Source organism: Erinaceus europaeus, chromosome 2 (genome assembly GCF_950295315.1).
Source record: "Erinaceus europaeus chromosome 2, mEriEur2.1, whole genome shotgun sequence".
Taxonomy (NCBI): Eukaryota; Metazoa; Chordata; class Mammalia; order Eulipotyphla; family Erinaceidae; genus Erinaceus; species Erinaceus europaeus.
The window spans coordinates 119057187-119079510 of NC_080163.1; the positions used below are offsets into that span (position 1 = coordinate 119057187).

A 22324-nucleotide genomic window follows, 5' to 3' on the forward strand; every position below is an offset into this window, starting at 1 on the left:
TAAACAGGGATGACTGTCCACATACCAGCCCACGGACTGTGTTCATGTTGATGAATGAAATACACAAGAAGATATAAAAAGTCTTCCAGGACTGGATGGTGGTGTAGCCAACCAACTGAGTGTACACACTATTACACGTACCACAGGGAAGGTTACGAGGAGGTGTGAGGAATTAGTGCCTCATGGATAGCCGACCTCAAGATCAGCCAACACTACAGGAACCCACTACCTGACCCCCAACACAAAACAGTCAGATTGGTGACACAAAGAAGACAAAGTTACATTGAATCAGTCTGACCTGTAGATTGCAACCACTATTGTAGGAACAACTAGATGCCATCACTGTAAGCATAGGAGCCCTGTGGAAGCAGAAGTTCTAACTCAGAATTTGCTGAGAGCCTGCACAGATTCCAGACTCAGAATCTGATGAGAGCCTGCACAGATTCCAGAGAATCTAGTTGCACTGTAAATACATATGCATTCTCATGTACATGCCTCCTTACTTGGTCCTGACAGAGAGAACCCTTCAGAATCAGAAAGGCAGAAGTTTACTATCTGAGTCAGCTCCTTATCTGGAGCTATTACTCCATGCAAGGAAGATAGGGCACCAGCACTAGACAAGCTGGCTGTGGAGTTAAGGGTGGTGGGAGCCAGGAGTAAAGACAGTTCTGTCCCAATCTAGGAATTTCAGTGCAAGAGGTCACACCCATGTTATGTTTCCTTGCAGAAGAGGGTCAGAAGGACCCAGACATCAGTAGCACTAGTGTTCCAGGTTCCCAGTGTTCAGGGACAGGGAAACTAAGGGGCTCTGATAGAAGGCGCCTCCCCAGGGAATAAGGAACCACACTGCTTTTGAGTGTCAGCAGCAGCGCTTGGCCTGTGGAGTCTCAGGCCTGGGATCAGTGCCCTGGATGGAATGTGAGCAGAAAGGAGTGTCATTCTTAAGCCAGCATTTCTGAAAACAGGATGTGCCTTCTCCAGACTCTCCTCTCTCCAGATGAGCACCCTGAGGCATAGGGGAAGGCATAGTCACAGATGGAAAGCACCTGGGTGTCAGAAGCACATGGAGAGAGGAGGGAGAAGATTGGGGACAGAAATGCCCACAACATGCTCCTGGCATATCAACCCACAACTTTAGGGATATCATTATTATAGTAGATCTTAGTGCCTAGATGATTAATATGCCAGATATTCAAATAAAACCCAGAATTTGCTTTATAGGGTTTATTTTGATAGCTTGCAAATTAAGAGATGAAACAGTGATAAAAATTCAAGATTCCCTCAAAATAGACGTAAGAGGAAGGAAAGACACTGAAATATCTTTCCAGTATCAAATGAGATTGTCAAAATATAGGAGAGCAAACTCCCTCAAAATTATCAAAAGCACCCAAGAAGCAGAGAGAAACTAATACCACAAATTTCAAGAACAAGTAGCTTAAGACAAAAGAAGATGGGGGCTGGGCTGTGGCATAACCACTTGAGTGCAAACATTACCATACATGAGACTCAGGTTCACACTCATTCAAGAAGTCGTGAAGCAGGTCTATAAGTACCATCCTTTCCTCTCCCTCTTTATCTCCCCCCTCTCCTCTCAATTTCTCTCTGCTCTATCAATAGAAAAGGGAAAATAAAATAATAGGAAAAAATGGCTGCCAGGGAGTGATGGGTAGGTTTGTAGTCCTGGCACTGAACCCCAGTGATAACCCTGATGGCAGTTTAAAAAAAAAAAAAAGAACGGGAGTTGGGCAGTAGTGCAGCAGGTTAAGCACACATGGCACAAAACACAAGGACTGGGGTATGATCCCAGTTTGAGCTCCCCGCTCCCCACCTGCAGGGGAGTCACTTCACAAGCGGTGAAGCAGGTCTGCAGGTATCTATCTTTCTCTCCCCTTCTGTCTTCTCCTCCTCTCTCCATTTCTCTCTGTCCTATCCAACAACAATGACATAAATAACAACAATAATAATAACTACAACAATAAAACAAGACAACAAAAGGGAATAAATAAACATTAAAAAAAGAAGAAGAAGAAGATACAGAGTGGACAGCCTGGAAAAACTCAAGTTCTGCCCCACCTGCCCATAGCCCAAAACAACCATTCTTGCACATCAACAAAAACCTGTGAATTCAGAGGAGCTGTCCCAAATGAGAAGAACATGTTTGAAATGCACATATTTTTTTCTTCTTCCCTAGAAGCTATGAAAATGGCCACTAATGGAAAACAACAGAAGAGATGAACACCCCTCCCTCCCTAACCCCAACTCCACCCAATCTACCCTCCCCTGGATCACTGCAAAGAGGCTTGGGGACCTGCATATGATACATCTTGGTCTTGATATCATTTTCTAAGGAAAACAGAAATACAGACTCCAGGGCTGGGGCAGGAAGTACACAGGTAGGACTGGAGATTCCTAGAGTGCCAGAAGAGAAGTACTGAACTCCAGGGCTGAAGGTGAGGGGCCAGAGGACACTATGCCACCTGAGAGCATCCCCAATGGCCAAAATTGGAACAAGTAGAGCAACAAAATTAAATAGCATCTAATTCTGACCCAAACTATAAAACAAGTATCCCAGGGGCCAGGTGGTAGTGCACGAGGTAGAGCACACATGTTATCATGCACAAGGACCCTGGTTCAAGCAGCCCCCACCTACAGGAGGGAACTTTCAAGAATGGTGAAGCTTGGGTGAGGGTAGGTAATATAATGGTTATGTAAAGAGGCTCCAAAGTCCCAGGTTCAATCTCCTGCACCACCATAAACCAGAGCTGAGCAGTGGTCTGGAAAACAAAACAAAACAAAACAGAACAAAACAAAATAGTTCGAAACCATAGGGCAAGTATCTTTCTTTATACACCCCTCTCAATTTCTCCTACCACATAAAAGTATTTCTAAAAGTACTTTAAAGCATCCAGAAAACAAAAACAAAACAAACTATCCTGAGTCTATACTGATGAGTCTATGACACAGCAAAAGGGAGAGGGGGAAATCTCTATGTAAAGAGAGACAACTGTCTTCAGGTGGCTGTGTCTAGCTCCAAAGAAATCTAGGAAAGAAGCTTCCACATGACCTATAGAAATGTTTATGCTGGGTGGAGGTATAGCATAATGGTTATGCAAAGAGACTTTCATGCCTGAGGCTCTCAAGTCCTAGGTTCAATCCTCTACACCGCCATAAGCCAGAGCTGAGCGGTGCTCTGGTAAAAAAAAAAAAAAAAAAAAAAGTTTATGCTTACATGTGATCTTTCAACTCACATAATAAAATGGATGCCCTTTCTGAATTGCTCACAACCCAGTATTCAAAGAACAGACTTATAATACTTGGTCTTCTGCAGTCTGTCACTTCTACTACACCAAGAAGAAAACAACTTCAGTTAAACCTTGTGTCACAGCAATCACAATTAAGCCAAATGCAAACCTGTGAAACATATTCAAAGAAGAAAAAAAGCACCTACCTAAAAGAATTAAAGGCCTCAGCAAAGCACTGTTGTCAGATGAAACTCTAGCCAAGTAACCTCACAAACATTTTTATTACAAGTTGACCTTCAGGATCAAAGAAAAAGATCTTCTTTCTTTCCCTTCTTTTTTTCTTGAATTTATTTAAAGAATCTCATTCAGGTGTAGAATATGAAAATCTGGACACAAAATGCCAGCTAAGGCTGGCAATCATCCACTGTGTTGCAGGACTGAAGAGAACAAAAGCTCTTATGAGCTGATGGCCCCGTCTGGTCTCATCCTGGCTGTTTTAATGGCAACTGGCCAATGAGGCTAGGGGTGGGGGCGTGGACTGCACTGGGGCACTGCCTCAGCTTCTGGGGGGTCACATGCATTGCTCCCCACCCACTGGCTAGCACCCTTTCTACCACTGCACACACCTCTAAAGTGTCAGCATAGGTTCTGGAAGGCCCCAGATGATCCAGCAAATCTCTACAATTAACAAGCCACAAAGACCTCAGGAATCTTCAGAAATGTTTATGATTTGGATACAAGTATATGACTGGATATAAAGCAGTCTATGACTTATACACTGATATCTTTGATGTTTTTTGTTTGTTTGTTTATTTACCAGAGCACTGATCTCTCTGGTTTATGGTGGTGCAGGGGATTGAACCTGGGACTTTGGAGCCTCTGGCACGACCATCTCTTTGCATAACCATTTTGCTATCTACCCCTATTCTTCTTTTCTGTATCTTAGACTCCAAATAAACAGGTTGTACAAGGTTGTTACTCAAAATGTTAGTCTTTAGGTGTTTTTGGAGATTTTTCCATCTTCCTCTGCAAACATTTAAGAACTAAAATTCTCATGTAGTTAGTTATGCATCCACAAATTAGTAACTTTCTAATTTAAGTTTACATATTTTCCACTGATATCCTAGAATTAAATCTTTATCATTTACTTTCCCCCAGATTTCTTGCTAACAGCTTTCAACTGCTAGCTGTTTCTATTTTTCACTTTTAGAAATCACATGGAGAAAAATGCCAATTCTATATCTCCTTTAAAAATCATTCTGATAACACCCCACTCAAATTTATGCCTATGAAAGATCATTTTCCTTCTATTAATCTTACATTAACTTTTATAAGCAATGGTTTTATTAGTGTTTAAATTACAAATTATATTTTCTTGGTATTACACTTCACAAAATTCTTCTTTAAAAAGATGCCAGTTGGTGGCTCACCTGGTAGAGTGCACATGTTACTATGTGTGAGGTTCCCAGGTTCAAGCCCACAGACCCTACCTGCAAGGAGGAAGCTTCACAAGTAGGAAAGCAGTGCTGTGTATGTCTGTCTTTCTAACTTTCTCTCTCTCTCTCTCTCTCCCTTTCTAGTTCTGTTTTTCACTTTATATCAGAAAGAAAATGAGGGGCCAGGTGGTGGTACCTGGCAGAGCACACGTTACAATGTGCAAGGACCCAGGTTCAAGTCCCTGGTCCCCACCTACAGGGGGAAGCTTTAAGAGTGGTGAAGCAGTGCTGCAGGTGTCTCTTTTTTTCTCTCCCTCTCTATCTCCCCCTACTCTCTCAATTTCTGGTTGTTTCTATCCAATAAATAAAGATAATAAAATGAACATTTAAGAAAATGAGAAAAAAATGTTACCTTTCATAGTATAGTTGTGCAGGCACCAGGTCACAATGAAAAAACCCTGGTAGCAAAACACGCTCATGCACATACACACACACAACCTGTGATTTATGCCTCACTGCCTGCACAGAGGACACACTGACAAGTGTTTGTGGGGAGAGCACATGCAGTCTGTAAGAACACACCTGATCTATCAACATGGAGAAAGACCTGTTCTCACAGAGATAATGTGAACCACCACTTTCTCTCTATGGGCAGAGGTCTAGGAATCCTTACTATCAGTTGGGGATCAGGTATAGGAACAACACCACTGTTTCACAAGACACTTGTCAAAGTTAAAGAAGGCACTATTAATTATACCCACACAAGAGACGTCATTCCCAGCCAGATAAGTGGCCATCCTGAAATTGGAACTTGTTCACAAGAGGTCCTACACCGACCACGAACCTCTCATCAACCCTACAATCTCCATCAGAGTCCTCAGAGCCTTAATGCTACTCTCACTGGTTCCCTGAGCCCAGCTGGCTATGATTCCCACTCCTGTGTCCACCAGGACCCCAGTCCCACCTCCTTCATAGGCAAGCAGGAAGCAGGTACCACTGGTCTGGAGAAGTACAGCACAAAAGCCCTCAGTCAAAGCATCTCAAGCTTTCACTGAGCAGAGACACATCTCCCAGCACTACCACCACAATGATTTCTGTAACAGCCTAGAGAAGGATAGGATGCTGGTGGCACTGAGGGTCACTATGCTGGGCCCTGCCATCTAGGGTATCGAGTATCTGATGGACACTCTGGATCAACCAAGACATCATCAGGGCAAAGACTAGAACTTCCAACCTCAACAAACCATTCATGGAGTTCCCATTTTAGTACTACATAAAGTAAGACATACTTCACGTAACTGCTGGCACTCAATATTTAAAATGACAAGCACGTAAAAACTACAGACCTTGACAAAGAGGGTGATACACTCAAGTGAAATATATAAACACTATACTATCACTGAAGAGAAAATATCACTAACTAGGCCTGCAGCCTAGTCAGATAGAATAGTAAAAGAGAAAAGAAACAAATGCATGTCTTCACAGATCTGGGAGGTTTGTGCCAAAGAAAAGATGCAGTGGTCTGGTTTATGTCAGAGGAAGTGTGAGGAAGACTTCACACATTGTGTGTGTTTGGTTTTGTTTAAAGTCAAGTCAGTGCCATGAAACTGCAGACACTAGTGTGTTTGTCACTTGAGTGACAGGCTGCTGAGTAGCAAGAGAAGGGGTGTCTCTTGCCCGGTCAGGGGCTTCGGCCAGTCTGTTCTTACCATCGTACTTTGTTGCAGGTCTGTGTTGCGCCCAGGGGAGAGCCTGCCACCATGGGGACTTGGATAGGGCTGTGCTGCTTGTTTGTGACCAAGTCCAGTTTCTCTTCCAGCGATTTACAAGTTGCCTCCAGGGCCTGCAGCTTGGCTTCAATGCTATCCAATCGCAAGCATATTGTCTGGTTAATGGAATACAGGAAGGACTGGAAGTGAAAAAAAGAGGAACTTCAGAAAAGGATGTCTTGACATATGAGGAAACAATGCCAAGGTACAACAAATAGCCATTTCCTCATTTCACTGTACCCATTCCAACAGAGCAATCCCTGTACCCAGCAATTTAGTTAAGGCCAGGATCTCCTATGTAAACAAGTTCAGCCTTTTATATTTAAAATATGGCTATTTAACTGGCCTTACTTCTGTGGGTATTTATGATTCTTAGCTACACTTAAGTCCACATAATAGAAAACATATGTAGCCTTTAACATATTAACCATTAAATTTGCATATGACATTAGTCAAATCTTTCTAAGGAGAATAACAGATCACACCTAACATCAAAACAGTTGAAAAACAATGGCCTTGTCTGATACCCAATTGCTTTGGAAAGACGCTTGGTGACGTGTGTACCCTGATACTCAAATGTGAAAATGAAGTTCCCAGAAGATTTGAACAGCAAGCCTGCCACCTAGTGAATGACTTCAGAACAGCCTCACATTCCATCATGACAGTGTCCAAATCACTAGCTCTAACTAGGCATGGTAAGTAAGAAATGAGTGCTTAACAAACACAAATAATGACAGGAGAGAACTTTACTGCCCAACCCAGCCTCCCACAGAGGCAGGCAGTAGTCTGATTCAAGGAGACTTCCTGAATTGAATACCTTAAGCTGTCTTAAAAGATTTGAGTGCTATTAGTAGCTCCTCTGTAGTCAGGCTGGAGGTGAGTCAACAGCCAGAAATAGTGAGACGTGTTTTACAAATCTCTACCCTCCCTTCTACCTTTTACTCAAATTCCCTCATAGGCATGGCAAGAGGAAGAAGACACAGGCCTCACTGAAGCTCAGAGCTCTTCAGAGTAGGCACATACTTCAGGGCAAAGGCCACAAGAGTCAACTTCTGTCTGTACCCAATCAGGTATGTTACCCAACTATACTGAGCCCTAGCATGGTCAGGGAGGGCCCACCTGCCTTTTAGCCAGAAACACCTTATATCATAACATGCAGCTGGCATTGAGGCCTTAGAGAAGAAAGTGGATACTCATGTTCTGTGTTATTATAGCAAACTAAGCTTACCACTCAGAGAATTTTAACCCATGTGTCTAAAGGATGTATATGTGGCCTAATGGACAGCAATGAAGTAATGCACACATTGTGAATACTCACTGTCTCTACCAGTTACTTTCCTCAACAAGGACTCATCACCAGATGCTATTATTAATTAATCACCAGATACTACCATGTCCCTTACTGACCACTATTCATAGAATCCTCCATATCCTTCTGATCACTCCTCATAAAATGCTCCAACAACCTGACCATTTTCTTTAAAAAAAAAAAAAAAAATGTATTGGGGGAATTAATGAGTTACAGTCAACAATAAAATACAGCAACAAAAAATAAAATACAGTAGTTTATACATGTTGAACATTTCTGTTTTCTTTCTTTTTTTACCAGAGCACTGTTCAGCTCTGGCTTACGGTGGTGCAGGGGACTGAACCTGGGACTTTGGAGCCTCAGGCATGAGAGTCTCTTTGCATAACCTTATTCTGCCTCCCCCACCCATACTTCAGTTTTCCACATAACAATTCAACCCTCTGTAGGTCCTCTGACATCATGTTCCAGGACCTGAACCCTCCCCCAATCCCAGAGTCCTATACTTTGGTGCAATACACCAAATCAAGTCCTAGTTCTGCTTTGTGTTTTCCTACTTTTCAACTTTTTATTTATTTATTATTGGTGATTTAATAATGATTGACAAGACTGTGGGATAAGAGGGATACAATGCATACAATATTCAATTCATACAAAATTCATACGTATTGCTTCTCCACCTGACATGGGCACTGACAGGTCAATCCATACCCCCAGCCTGTCTATATCTTTCCCTAGTTGGGTAGGTCTCTGGGGAGGTGGGGTCCAGAACACACTGGTGACCACCACATTCCATGGAGTATTCCATGTTTCTCTCTCACCTTTTTTTTTTTAAAGATTTAATTTATTTATTCATGAAAATGACAGGAGAGAGAGAGAGAGAGAGAGAGAAAGAGCCAGACATCACTCTGGTACATGTGCTGCCGGGGATCAAACTCAGGACCTCATGCTTGAGAGTCAAAGGCTTTATCCACAGCACTACCTCCCGGACCACATCTCTCTCTCGCCTTTCTTTCCTTCCTTCCCTCCCTTTCCTGTCAGATTTATTTATGAAACACAGAGAGAGAAAGAGGTATAAATAAAACAAGCTTTGGACATGAAGTGGCAGAAATTGAACTTGGAACTTCATGTTTTGAAAGTCCAGCTCTATCCAATGCACCATCGCCCAGGCCCTCTGACAGCCTCCCAAGAACATTCCACGTCCCTCTCTTATCACTTTCCATAGAACATTTTATATCCCTTTCTGATCCCTTTCCACAGAACATTGCACATCCCTCTATGACCACTTTCCACAGAACATTCTACACTCCTCTATGACCACTGCTCACAGAACATTCCACGTTTCTCTGACTACTCTTCAGAGAGCATTCCACATCCCTCTGACCACTCCACACAAACTATTACACATCCCTCTGACCACTCTTCCCAGAAAGTTCCATGTCCCTCTCTGACTACTCTCTAGGAAAATAGGACATTGACAGTGTGTGAGAGCAATGAAGAGCCAGACAGCTGCTTACATCAATCATATCTACCAAGAGCAGTGCCCAGCCATCTAAGTCATACTGAGAACATAAACTAATGGCTGAATTCTCAACCCCACCATTATTCTGAATTAGAAATTATACCTGGAGTGTGAGTGAAAAGCACTGCTACACACCAATGAAACAATTAACCAAACTAGTAACAGGGGGAAAAGGCCAGACAATGGTATTTTAAAAAGATGTCCTAGTCTATCAACAATCTTAATGATTGAGAGTAGTGGTATAACTATCACGGAGAAAATATGACTTAGGGTCATTAAGAAATTTTTTAATCAACAAGTGAATGAGTGAGGGGAATTTGGGCTCAATTCAACAAAAAACAATTTTTGATAAATTTACTCATCAGAGAATACACACAGATGATAAGACTCCATTCCTCATCATTCCTTCTGTGGAAGGCTCTGGTGTATTTGAGAGCATAGTTTATGTCCTCAAAGGTAACTGGTAAGACTCTGTGAGGTCTTCATCCAAGGGTGAGTGAACCACTTTTGTGGGAACCTGGAAGGACTGACATGTACTATTCAGGGAGAGAACTTAGGGCTTATCCGAATTTCTCTAGCTTTTAGAGGAGGACTGGCAAGTTGGGAGAGAAAGAAGTGGCAATGGAAGTAAACAGAGATACTTAAGTCATTGACAAAATAAAAGAGATTAAAAGTAGGGGAAAAAGAAAGAAAAGAAGTAAAAAAGACAGATAGACAGACAGATAGACAAGATAAGATGTTCTAGGGGCTGGGTGGTGGCACACTCATTGAGCACATTACCATACACAAGGATCCAGGTTCAAGTCCCTGGTCCTCACCTATGGGGGGAAAGCTTCACACATGGTGAATCAGTGCTGCAGGAGTCAGTCAGTCATTCTCTCTCAGTCTCTCTCTCTCTTTCTCTCTCAGTCTCTCTCTCTCTTTCTCTCTCAGTCTCTCTCTCTCTTTCTCTCTCACTGCTCTCCCTGTCTCCCCTTTCTATTTTGGTTTCTCTCTGTCTCTATCCAATAAATGAATAAATAAGTAAATACAGTATGTTCTATAAGCAAGTGATGTTAACCATAAAATTTCAAAACTGTTCACTTTCAAGAGTTGTTGACAATTTGGTTAACTATCCTTTTCAAGCAGTAACCTGTGACAATACTGGGATGGCAGCCAATATTTAACTTATTTATAGCCTGATTTAGGATTGAAGTAGGTCACTTTCTATTATCTCATAATTCTCTGTACTATTTGTGTAGTTTGTAATATTTGCAATACATGTGTCTTTTGTAATACAACTATAACTGCAATTAAAAGCACTATTTTAAGTGCCCATTCATTTGGGATAGAAACTTAATTGTTTTAAGTCACCCTATATGTTTGTTTACACTGCTTCGCCTGTTACAAAAAGAATCAAATGTTTCTAAAGAGGTATCTTTAAAGTAAAACTATATTAAAAGTTACTCTGGTTGATAGGTGTTTTTATGGGGTACTAGAGAGTTAATATAGGGCTTCAGTAAGACTCCCAATTCCCCACTCCAATATTTTTATTTAGAGGGAGAAAGGGAAGAGGGAAGAGACACCTTCACCCTGTCTCACTATCCACTGAGCTTCCTTGGTGCCATCCACGGTATTACCAGGTGTGCCAGTGCTCAAACCCAAAGTCCTGCACATAAAAAAGAATGTGCTCTACTAGGGAGCTATCCCTGGTCCTTTTTTTTTTTTTTTTTTGCAGTGCTTTCTTAAACTTCCCATTCTCTCCCTAATTCTGAACATCATACAAACAAGCAAATTGCGGTTCAAAGTGGCTGCTGCCTTACTGACTCAGTGGACTCTAAGACCACACCTAGGAAACTTCACTAACAGGTACAAAATGAGGTGCAGCATGAGGGGAAAACACCCACATGAAATGCCTGCTTTTCATCCACCCACATTAGGCCTATAGACCATTCAATTGAAATGTTATCCTAGATGATGTTTATTCCTCATGTTCTCCAAGGGGGGGAGAGTAACTTTATGTACCATGTAGGAAGTTGAATGGTGAACCCCCCCCCCAAAAAAAAAGAGACACATTCACATCCTAACCCCATACCTATATATAAAAGTCCTTATCTGAAATAGTCTTTATAGCCACAATTAAGTCTAAGGTCTCAAGATCAAGCCATGCAGTATTAAGGTACACTACAGATTTACCAGTGTCTTTAGAAAATAGAAACAGAAACATACACACAGAGAGGGTCATGTGAAGAGGAGGCAGAGATGTGGCCACTAGCCAAGAACATCCAGTGCTTGCAGGTGCCAGAAGAGGCAGGAAGGATACTCTCACAGAGCCTGGGAGGAGAAAGTGGTCCTGCAACAACATGACCTCAAGCTTCTGCTTCTTACACTGTGAAAGGATTATTTTCTGCTGTTTTAGAATGCTGGTTTGTTTGTTATAGAGGCTTGTGAAGCTACCATATGAATAAGGAAAGTGCATGTATAATCTTACCTTTATAGAGGGGTCCTGACAATTGATCTCCAGTCGCTGGCGTTTCAAAGCTGGTTCGTCTTCATCGGTCACTACATGGTTCTCCAAGACAACTGAAACCAATGGCAGAGACAAAACTCAAGCTTTCATAAGAAAGCTTTGCAAAAGCATGTTCATATTAAGATAGCAAACTTAAAAAGTCTAACACCTTAAGGTTACATTAAAATGATGCAACTTCTTTCATATTTTAACCTTTGTTTATAATTTAAACTTGTAATTATCAGAAAATAAGATCACACCTTAATCTCACAGAAAATTGAGGATATCAGGGAAAGTGCTAAAATTGCTCCAAACACCAAAACTACAAGCATCTCATTTAAGGTTCTATTAAGCTCCTTGTTTGAAATCCAGTATGAGTGTTACCATGATTCCATCCTGACTTCTCTGGGCACATAACCTCCTGGAACATATGGAAAGGTACATATGGATGTAGTGATGGTGTCATGAGTGGTTTGGAGGGGAAGAAAGAAAGGGACCTAGAAGAAAAGAGGGCAATTATGTATAAATGTAGACAGACAATTGTAGAGATGATGGTTGGCCCATGTCTACAACCTTAGGGAAACTGTGGTGGCTTGCAGTGGGGAAACTGACGATTCAGAACTCTGGTAGTGGGAATGGTGTGTAATTATATCCTTGTTGACATGTAATTTTGTAAATCAATACTAAATCACTAATAAAATTTTTAAAAATAAAGAGAAAAAAAGGAATTCAGTATGAGAAAAATACAATTAATAATAATGATTCTTCCTAATTTTAAAATAAAGTCTTGTCTATTGGCTATTTCTTTTCAAAATCAAAACCTCTCTCTGGACATTTTATTTTCTCAGTTGCTAGTTATCAATGCAATCTCAAATTCTCCCTGCTAAGTTACACAGAAAACAGTTCACCCCTCCCCCCCATAGTGCTGTTGAGAGACCTTTCAACTGATCATCATAGCTCCTTCAGAAGCAATTAAGCCCAAAGTCAAGGCCTACCACAGTATGGTCTCAATGCCTTCCTTTTGTATACAATTAACTACAAAACCAGGATTAAAAGATAACCACAAAGGGACCATGTGGTAGTACACCCAGTTGAGCACATGTTACCAAGTGCCAGGACCAAGGTTCAAGTCCCTAGTCCCCACCTATGGGGAAGGGGGCAGCAGAGGGGAGTGGCTATATATAAGTGGTGAAGCAGTGCTATAGGTGTTTCATTCTCTCCTTCTCTAGCTTCCCTTTCCCATTCAATTTCTCTCTTCTATCAATACAAACAAACAAAGATATCCACAAAATCAAGGCCCAGTGAATAAAGTATTGGATTCTTCTGCATGAGGTCCTGAGTTCAATACCCAACTCTATACATGACAGGAATAATACTCTGGGTAAAACAAAATAAATAGACAAGCAAGTCCACAAAATCAAAGACCAAACTGTCCACAATTGTACTATCTCTGCAAACCACCTTTCTCTCTGCCCTCAACCTCAGTCAGTCCTTGTTTATATATATTCTGGCAATTATAGAAAGATTCTTTTTTTTTCAGTTTCCTCAAAAATTAGTATGGAATTTTTATCACCTTATTGTGTTGGATTAATGGTTTACAGAGTAGCTGGTGACAGATGGGCAGGATTTGATTTTAAAATTTACTTAGGGTGGGGGAGACAGTATAATGGTTATGCAAAGAGACTCTCTTGCCTGAGGCTCAAGGTCTCAGGTTCAATCCCCCACACCACCATAAACCAGAGCTGAGCAGTGCTCTGGTAAAATAAAATTAAAATAAATTATTTACTTACTTATGAAAGAATCACAATACTACTCTGGCAGAAATGGTTACCAGGGCTTGATCTCAGAACCTCATGCTCTTAATTCTTGTACTCTACCACTATACCACCTCCTGGATTACTAGAGAGGAGGGGAATACAGACAGGGGGAGAGAAAGATAGACACCTGTAGACCTGCTTCATTGCTTGCAAAGCGACCCCTTACTGGTGGGGAACTGGAGGTTCAAATCCAGATCCTTGGGGCGGTCACTGTGCTCTGTACTATGTGTGCTTAACCTGGTGAACTACTGCCCAGCCCCAAGTCATTAAGTTTTATTAAGCCTGATACCATGAGTGCCTTCCCAACTTACTACAGCATTTTCACCTTCTCATCTCCTTGCCTAAAATATCCAAACATCTAAAATATCCAATGCTAACTACCTGATGTACTTCCTTCCCCTCTTCTATGTGCTCACATACAGACACAAACCTCTCCCACATATAATGGGGAGGGTATCTATATGCATCTTTCTTCTTCACTTAACAATGTAACATGGGCAGCTCTCCCAGGTAATACCTTTACCTCACATTTAAATGATCTGTAAACCCACTCTACAGAAACAAATGCCAGTATCTCAGCAAGCATGTCCCACACACATGAAGATGTAGACCATACTACATGCATGCATACTTGGAAGCATGCTAACTACAGCTTGAAGAGGTTTGCACACCAGCAGGGAGTAAATGATAGCACACGCACACTTTACCTTATCGTCTGAGTACCTTTCAGGTGTTTGCCACGCTATAGCTGTGAAGAATGCACTTACCCTGGTTAGAGGGAACCTGCTACACTCACTAAGATAGTGTTAATTGGCTATCTATCAGCTCTTCTGGTCCCACCTTCCCCATATTATCACCTGCCCACAATTCAAACTAGGAGAAATCAATCCACCTGCTATCCAGCCACACACAAATGGAGCAGTGATTGCATAAGGGCTGCGATCAAACAAAGTCATCTTCTGGGAAGTCCGGCGGTAGTGCAGCGTGTTAAGCGCACATGGTGCAAAGTGCAAGGACCCACATAAGAATCCCGGTTCGAGCCCCCAGCTCCCCACCTGCAGGGGAGTCGCTTCACAAGTGGTGAAGCAGGTCTGCAGGTGTCTGTCTTTCTCTCCCCCTGTCTTCCCCTCCTCTCTCCATTTCTCTCTGTCCAACAATGACAACAACAATAATAACTACAACAATAAAATGACATGGGCCAAAAAAAGGGAACAAATTTAAAAAAAAAAAAAAGACATTGCAAAGTCATCTTCTTCCTACTTTGATCTATTTTGCACATACTGTTTACACAGGTATTTATCATTTTACCTGTACTGTTTGTAGAATATGAAAAAAAGAACTCAAGTGTTCATGTTTTCACTGTTGATTTTATCCCAATCAACTGGAAAGATAGGTCTGATCAAAGTTACACTCTTTCAGATGAACAGGTAAAGTGCAGCCATACAGTGAGTACATGCTAGCTAGATGAATTTAGACAGTTACGCTTTCAGTGAAAAACAGAACAAAACAAACCCCAAAAAAAGACTGAAAGGACATATAGTTCATATCACAAAATAAAATCAGGCCCAGGGTTGGAGAGCTAACTCACTGGGTTGGGACCATGCCTTACTATACATACAAGAGGTCTGAGCCCAGCACTACATGGGCACGTCAAGGCACCAAAGGAAACTCTAGTACTGTGTTATCTCTCTCTCCCTCTGTCTGTCTTTCTCTGTATGAGAAAAAAAAAAAGTGAACCTGGGAATAATAAAATTGCCTACATGCAAGAACACTGGTTTCAAAAAAAATCCAACTGTTATGATAGGGGAAAAGATTTTTTTTTTTAATAAAAAAAGCAACCCAGGTGTCCAACAACAGATGAGTGGCTGAGCAAGTTGTGATAGATATACACAACGAAATACTACTCAACTATTAAAGATGGTGATTTCACTGTTTTCAGCCCATCTTGGATGGAGCTTGAAGAAATCATGTTAAGTGAAATAAGTCAGAAATAGAAAGATAGGGATTCGACTTCCGGAGGCGGAGCTACGAGCAGCAGATCGCTTTCTCTCCTCTCCTCTCCTCTCCCAGATCAACTAGGAATACCAAAGGAGACCACCCAGATAGAAACAAGACAGGACTAGAATGACCACAGAAACCCAGTAAATCACCCGTGAGTACAAACACGCGAGGCTGGTGACAGAGAGGAGAGGGGCCTAAGGAGAGATTAAGTGACTGCTAACAGTTCGACAGTTTGTCAGTGGAGACACCACCTCCAGTCTGCTCCACCAACAAGGGGACAGCTGAAGGGAGGAAAGGACTCCCCAGAGACTCACCAAGTACAACTCTGAGTCTCCATTGCTACTACCCTCAGAATCTGGAGCAGCAACAGGGAGGGACACCAGGGCACAGAGATCTAACCGGGAAACTCAGGAGAAGACCTATACCTCGGTGGCATAGCTGAAGGGCTGTGAAAGTTTCTTTGAATAACCACTGGATTATCTCTGCCACACCCTGCTTTATCTCTTGGTCAGGAGTCATTGATTAAGCCAAGAAGCCTATTGATAGTTTAAAAGCCCTCAGGCTACCATAGCCTACAGGGGAAAAAAAAAGGCTTTTACACCACTGAACTCCAACTCAGGGATTGAAAAAACTGTTAACTTATATAAAATGGTTAAAACAACAAGAAAAAATATTGGAGACTCGAACCAGGACAAAAGTCCAGCTAAAAGTCCTCCAGAGGGCGAAGCACAAAACGACAAGTTCAACATCCAAACATTAGCTAAGGAAATAATAACAGGAGTGAGTAAAGAATTTGAAAAAATTGTAATCAGAACTGCAGGAACAACAAATGAGAATATGGAAGAAAATTCTAATAATGTCATGGTTATTAGAGAGCTGAAAGCTGAAATTGCTGAGCTAAGAAGGCAACTAGCTGAACAAGCTAAAACAGTATCAGAGCAGGGCAACAAAATAGATGAACTCCAGAAAGCAGTAGAGGGCAGAGAGAATAGAATCAATGAGGCTGAAGACAGAATTAGCAAGATTGAGGATGAATTAGAGACAACTAAAGAAGAAGTAAGAGACCTCAAAAAGAGATTAAGAGATGCTGAAAACAACAACAGAGTCCTATGGGATGACTTCAAAAGAAACAATATACGCATTATTGGCTTACCAGAGGAAGAAAGAGAAGGGGAGGAAGAAAGCGTTCTCCAGGCCATAATAGCTGAAAATTTCTCTAGTCTAGACAACACCAAAGACATAAAGATTCAAGAAGCCCAGAGGGTCCCAAACAGAATTAACCCAGACCTAAAGACACCAAGACATGTCATACTTAGATTGGAAAGGAATAAGGATAAAGAAAGGATCCTCAAGGCTGCAAGAGAAAAACAAAGAGTCACCTACAAAGGAAAACCCATAAGATTAGCAGCAGACTTCTCCATACAAACACTACAGGCCAGAAGAGAATGGCAAGATATCTATCGAGTGCTCAATGAGAAAGGCTTTCAGCCAAGAATACTATATCCTGCTAGATTGTCATTCAGACTAGATGGAAGCATCAAAACCTTCTCAGACAAGCAACAGTTGAAGGAAGCAACCATCACCAAGCCTGCCTTGAAAGAAGTTCTGAAAGGTTTCCTATAAACAACCAGACCACCACAAATAGGACATATATCAAAACACTCTAAAACTCTACAAGAATGGCGTTAAAATATCTTCAATCTTTGATATCAATAAATGTCAATGGCCTGAATTCACCTATTAAAAGACACAGAGTAGGAAGATGGATCAGAAAACACAACCCAACAATATGTTGTCTACAGGAAACTCACCTAACGCAACAAGACAAACACAGACTTAAAGTGAAAGGATGGAAAACTATCATTCAAGCCAATGGCCCACAAAAAAGGGCAGGAACAGCTATTCTCATATCTGACATGATAGACTTTAAAATACATAAGATTAAAAAAGATAGGAATGGACACTACTTAATGCTCAGAGGATCAGTCAATCAAGAGGACTTAACAATTATTAATATCTATGAACCCAATGAGAAGCCATCTAAATACATCAAACTTCTACTGAAAGAGCTACAGCAATATATTAACAGTAACACAATCATAGTAGGGGACTTCAACACCCCACTATCTCAACTTGACAGATCATCCAGGAAGAAAATCAGTAAAGACATAAGGGAGCTAAATGAAGAGATAGATAAACTAGAACTATTGGACATTTTCAGAGTCATTCATCCCAAGAAACTGGAATACACATTTTACTCAAATCCACATGGATCATTCTCAAGGATAGACCATATGTTAGGCCACAAAGACAGCATCAGCCTATTCAAGAGCACTGAAATAATCCCAAGCATCTTCTCAGACCACAGTGGAATTAAACTAACACTTAACAGCACTCAACAAAAGATTAGTAACAGTCTCAAAATGTGGAAGCTCAACAGTACACTTCTTAACAACTTCTGGGTCAAAGAGGAAATCAAGGAAGAAATCAAAATGTTTCGAGAGTTCAATGAAAATGAAGACACAAGCTATCAAAATATTTGGGACACAGCTAAAGCAGTCCTAAGAGGGAAGTTCATAGCTATACAAGCACACATTAGGAAACAAGGAAAGGCACAAATAAACAGCCTGATTGCACATCTTAAAGACCTAGAAGAAGAAGAACAAAGGAACCCTAAAGCAACCAGAAGGACAGAAATCACTAGTTAGGGCAGAAATAAATAACATTGAGAATAGGAAAACCATACAAAAGATCAATGAAAGTAAACGTTGGTACTTTGAAAGAGTAAACAAAATCAACAAACCTTTAGCCAGACTCACAAAACAAAAAAGGAAGAAGACCCAAATAAATCGGATAGTAAATGAAAGAGGAGATATCACAACAGACACTGCAGAAATTCAACTTATCATGCGAGGCTTCTATGAACAACTATATGCCACCAAGTTAGAGAACCTGGAGGAAATGAATGATTTCCTAGATACCTACCAACTTCCAAAACTAAGTAAAGAGGAAGTGGATAACATGAACAGGCCCATCACAGCTAATGAAATTGAAACAGTTATCAAAAATCTTCCCAAAAATAAAAGTCCTGGACCAGATGGTTTTACAAATGAATTCTACAAAACTTTCAAAGAAGAACTAATACCTCTACTTTTAAAAGTCTTCCAGAAGATTGAAGACACTGGAATACTCCCTGCCAGCTTCTATGAAGCCAACATCACCCTGATACCAAAAGCAGACAGGGACACAACCAAAAAAGAAAACTACAGACCAATATCTCTGATGAACATAGATGCGAAAATATTGAACAAAATTCTAGCCAACCGGATACAGCAGTATTTCAAAAAGATTGTTCATCATGACCAAGTGGGGTTTATCCCAGGCATGCAAGGTTGGTTTAATATACGTAAATCAATCAATGTGATCCACCACATCAACAAAAGCAAGACCAAAAACCACATGGTCATGTCAATAGATGCAGAGAAAGCCTTTGACAAAATACAACATCCCTTTATGATCAAAACACTACAAAAAATAGGAATAGATGGAAAATTCCTGAAGATAGTGGAGTCTATATATAGCACACCTACAGCCAACATCATACTCAATGGTGAAAATCTGGAAGCATTTCCCCTCAGATCAGGTACTAGACAGGGCTGCCCACTATCACCATTACTATTCAACATAGTGTTGGAAGTTCTTGCCATAGCAATCAGGCAGGAGCAAGGAATTAAAGGCATACAGATTGGAAGAGAAGAAGTCAAACTCTCCTTATTTGCAGATGACATGATAGTATACATGGAAAATCCTAAAGGAATCCAGCAAGAAGCTTTTGGAAATCATCAGGCAATACAGTAATGTGTCAGGCTATAAAATTAACATTCAAAAGTCAGTGGCATTCCTCTATGCAAACACTAAGTTAGAAGAAATTGAAATCCAGAAATCAGTTCCTTTTTCTATAGCAACAAAAACAATAAAATATCTAGGAATAAACCTAACCAAAGAAGTGAAAGACTTGTATACTGAAAATTATGAGTCACTACTCAAAGAAATTGAAAAAGACACAAAGAAGTGGAAAGATATTCCATGCTCATGGGTTGGAAGAATTAACATCATCAAAATGAATATATTACCCAGAGCCATCTACAAATTTAATGCTATCCCCATCAAGATCCCAAGCACATTTTTTTAGGAGAATAGAACAAATGCTACAAATGTTTATCTGGAACCAGAAAAGACCTAGAATTGCCAAAACAATCTTGAGAAAAAAGAACAGAACCGGAGGCATCACACTGCCAGATCTCAAACTATATTATAGGGCCATTGTCATCAAAACTGCTTGGTAGTGGAACATGAACAGACACACTGACCAGTGGAATAGAATTGAGAGCCCAGAAATGAGGCCCCACACCTATGGACATCTAATCTTTGACAAAGGGGCCCAGACTATTACATGGGGAAAGCAGAGTCTCTTCAACAAATGGTGTTGGAAACAATGGGTTGAAACATGCAGAAGAATGAAGCTGAATCACTGTATTTCACCAAATACAAAAGTAAATTCCAAGTAGATCAAGGACTTGGATGTTAGACCAGAAACTATCAGATACTTAGAGGAAAATATTGGAAGAACTTTTTTCCGCATAAATTTTAAGGACATTTTCAATGAAACAAATCCAATTACAAGGAAGACTAAGGCAAGTATAAACCTATGGGACTACATCAAATTAAAAAGCTTCTTCACAGCAAAAGAAACCACTACCCAAATCAAGAGACCCCTCACAGAATGGGAGAAGATCTTTATATGCCATACATCAGATAAGAGTTTAATAACCAACATATATAAAGAGCTTACCAGACTCAACAACAAGACAACAAATAACCCCATCCAAAAATGGGGGGAAGACTTGGACAGAATATTCACCACAGAAGAGATCCAAAAGGTCGAGAAACACATGAAAAAATGCTCCAAGTCTCTGATTGTCAGAGAAATGCAAATCAAGACAACAATGAGATATCACTTCACTCCTGTGAGAATGTCACACGTCAGAAAAGGTAACAGCAGCAAATGCTGGAGAGGATGTGGGGTCAAAGGAACCCTCCTGCACTGCTGGTGGGAATGTCAACTGGTCCAACCTCTGTGGAGAACAGTCTGGAGAACTCTCAGAAGGCTAGAAATGGACCTACCCTATGACCCTGCAATTCCCCTCCTGGGGATATATCCTAAGGAACCCAACACATCCATCCAAAAAGATCTGTGTACACATATGTTCTTGGCAGCACAATTTGTAATAGCCAAAACCTGGAAGCAACCCAGGTGTCCAACAACAGATGAGTGGCTGAGCAAGTTGTGGTATATATACACAATGGAATACTACTCAGCTGTAAAAAATGGTGACTTCACCGTTTTCAGCCGATCTTGGATGGACCTTGAAAAAATCATGTTGAGTGAAATAAGTCAGAAACAGAAGGATGAATATGGGATGATCTCACTCTCAGGCCGAAGTTGACAAAACAAGATTAGAAAAGAAAACACAAGTCGAACTGAAATTGAATTGGAGTATTACACCCAAGTAAAAGACTCTGGGGTGGTGGGTGGGTGGGGTGGGGAGAATACAGGTCCATGAAAAAATGATGAATGAAATAGTGGGGGTTGTATTGCTAAATGGGAATCTGGGGAATGTTATGCATGTAAAAAAAAAAAAAAAGAAGTAGAAACGCAAAGCAGAAATTGACTGAGTTGGAGTATGGCACCAAAGTAAGAAAGCAGAAGTATACTAGAGTTTGCAGTGAGTACCTCCCTAATACTTCCTCTCCACTTTTCCAAGCTTTGGGTCCATGATTGCTCAACAATTGTTTGGCTTTGTATGTTAACTCTCTTTTCAGTCACCAGGTTCCAGGTGTCATCAGGATGCCGGCCAGACTTCCCTGGATTGAAGACACCACCAATGTGTCCTGGAGCTCAGCTTCCCCAGAGACCCATCCTACTAGGGAAAGAGAGAGGCAGACTGGGAGTATTGAACCGACCAGTCAACGCCCATGTTCAGCGAGGAAGCAATTACAGAAGCCAGACCTTCTACCTTCTGCAACCCACAATGACCCTGGGTCCATGCTCCCAGAGGGATAGAGAATGGAAAGCTATCGGGGGAGGGGGTGGGATATGGAGATTGGGCGGTGGGAATTGTGTGGAGTTGTTACCCCTCCTACCCTATGGTTTTGTTAATTAATCCTTTCTTAAATAAAAAAATTAAAAAAAAAAAGAAATAGAAAGATAAATATAGAATAGTCTCACTCATAAGTAGAAGTTGAAAAACAAGATCAGAAGAGAACACTAAGCAGAACTTGGACTGGAGTTAGTGTATTGCACCAAAGTAAGACTCTGGGGTGGGTGGGAGGGAGAGTACTGGTCCTGGAAAAGGATGACAGAAGACCTAGTGGGAGGTTGTATTGTTATGTGGAAAACTGAGAAATGTTATGCATATACAAACTATTGTATTTACTGTCAAATGTAAAACATTAATCCCTCAATAAAGGGAAAAAAATTAAAAAAAAAAAAAACCAGAAAGGGGTGGGGTAGATAGCATAATGGTTATGCAAAAAGACCCTCTCACCTAAGGCTCTGAAGCCTCAGGTTCAATCCCCCACACTACCATAAGCCAGAACTGATCAGTGCTTTGTTAAAAATAAAGGAAGACAGACAGAAAAGGCAGAGAAGACAGTGAGTGAAAGAGACTACAACTCTGAGG

The 22324-nt window shown here is 41.0% G+C and overlaps 1 protein-coding gene across 1 annotated transcript in view; it reads right to left on the reverse strand.

Annotated features, from left to right (window-relative positions):
- The window catches only part of BANP (BTG3 associated nuclear protein), a 51214-nt gene extending 44634 nt beyond the window's left edge, over positions 1 to 6580 (reverse strand). The window contains exon 1 of the mRNA XM_060185029.1: positions 6388 to 6580. Within this exon, the coding sequence (XP_060041012.1) occupies positions 6388 to 6440 (53 nt within the window). The 5' untranslated portion in view covers positions 6441 to 6580. The remainder of the gene's footprint in view (positions 1 to 6387) is intronic.
- Between the last annotated feature and the right edge of the window lie 15744 nt (positions 6581 to 22324).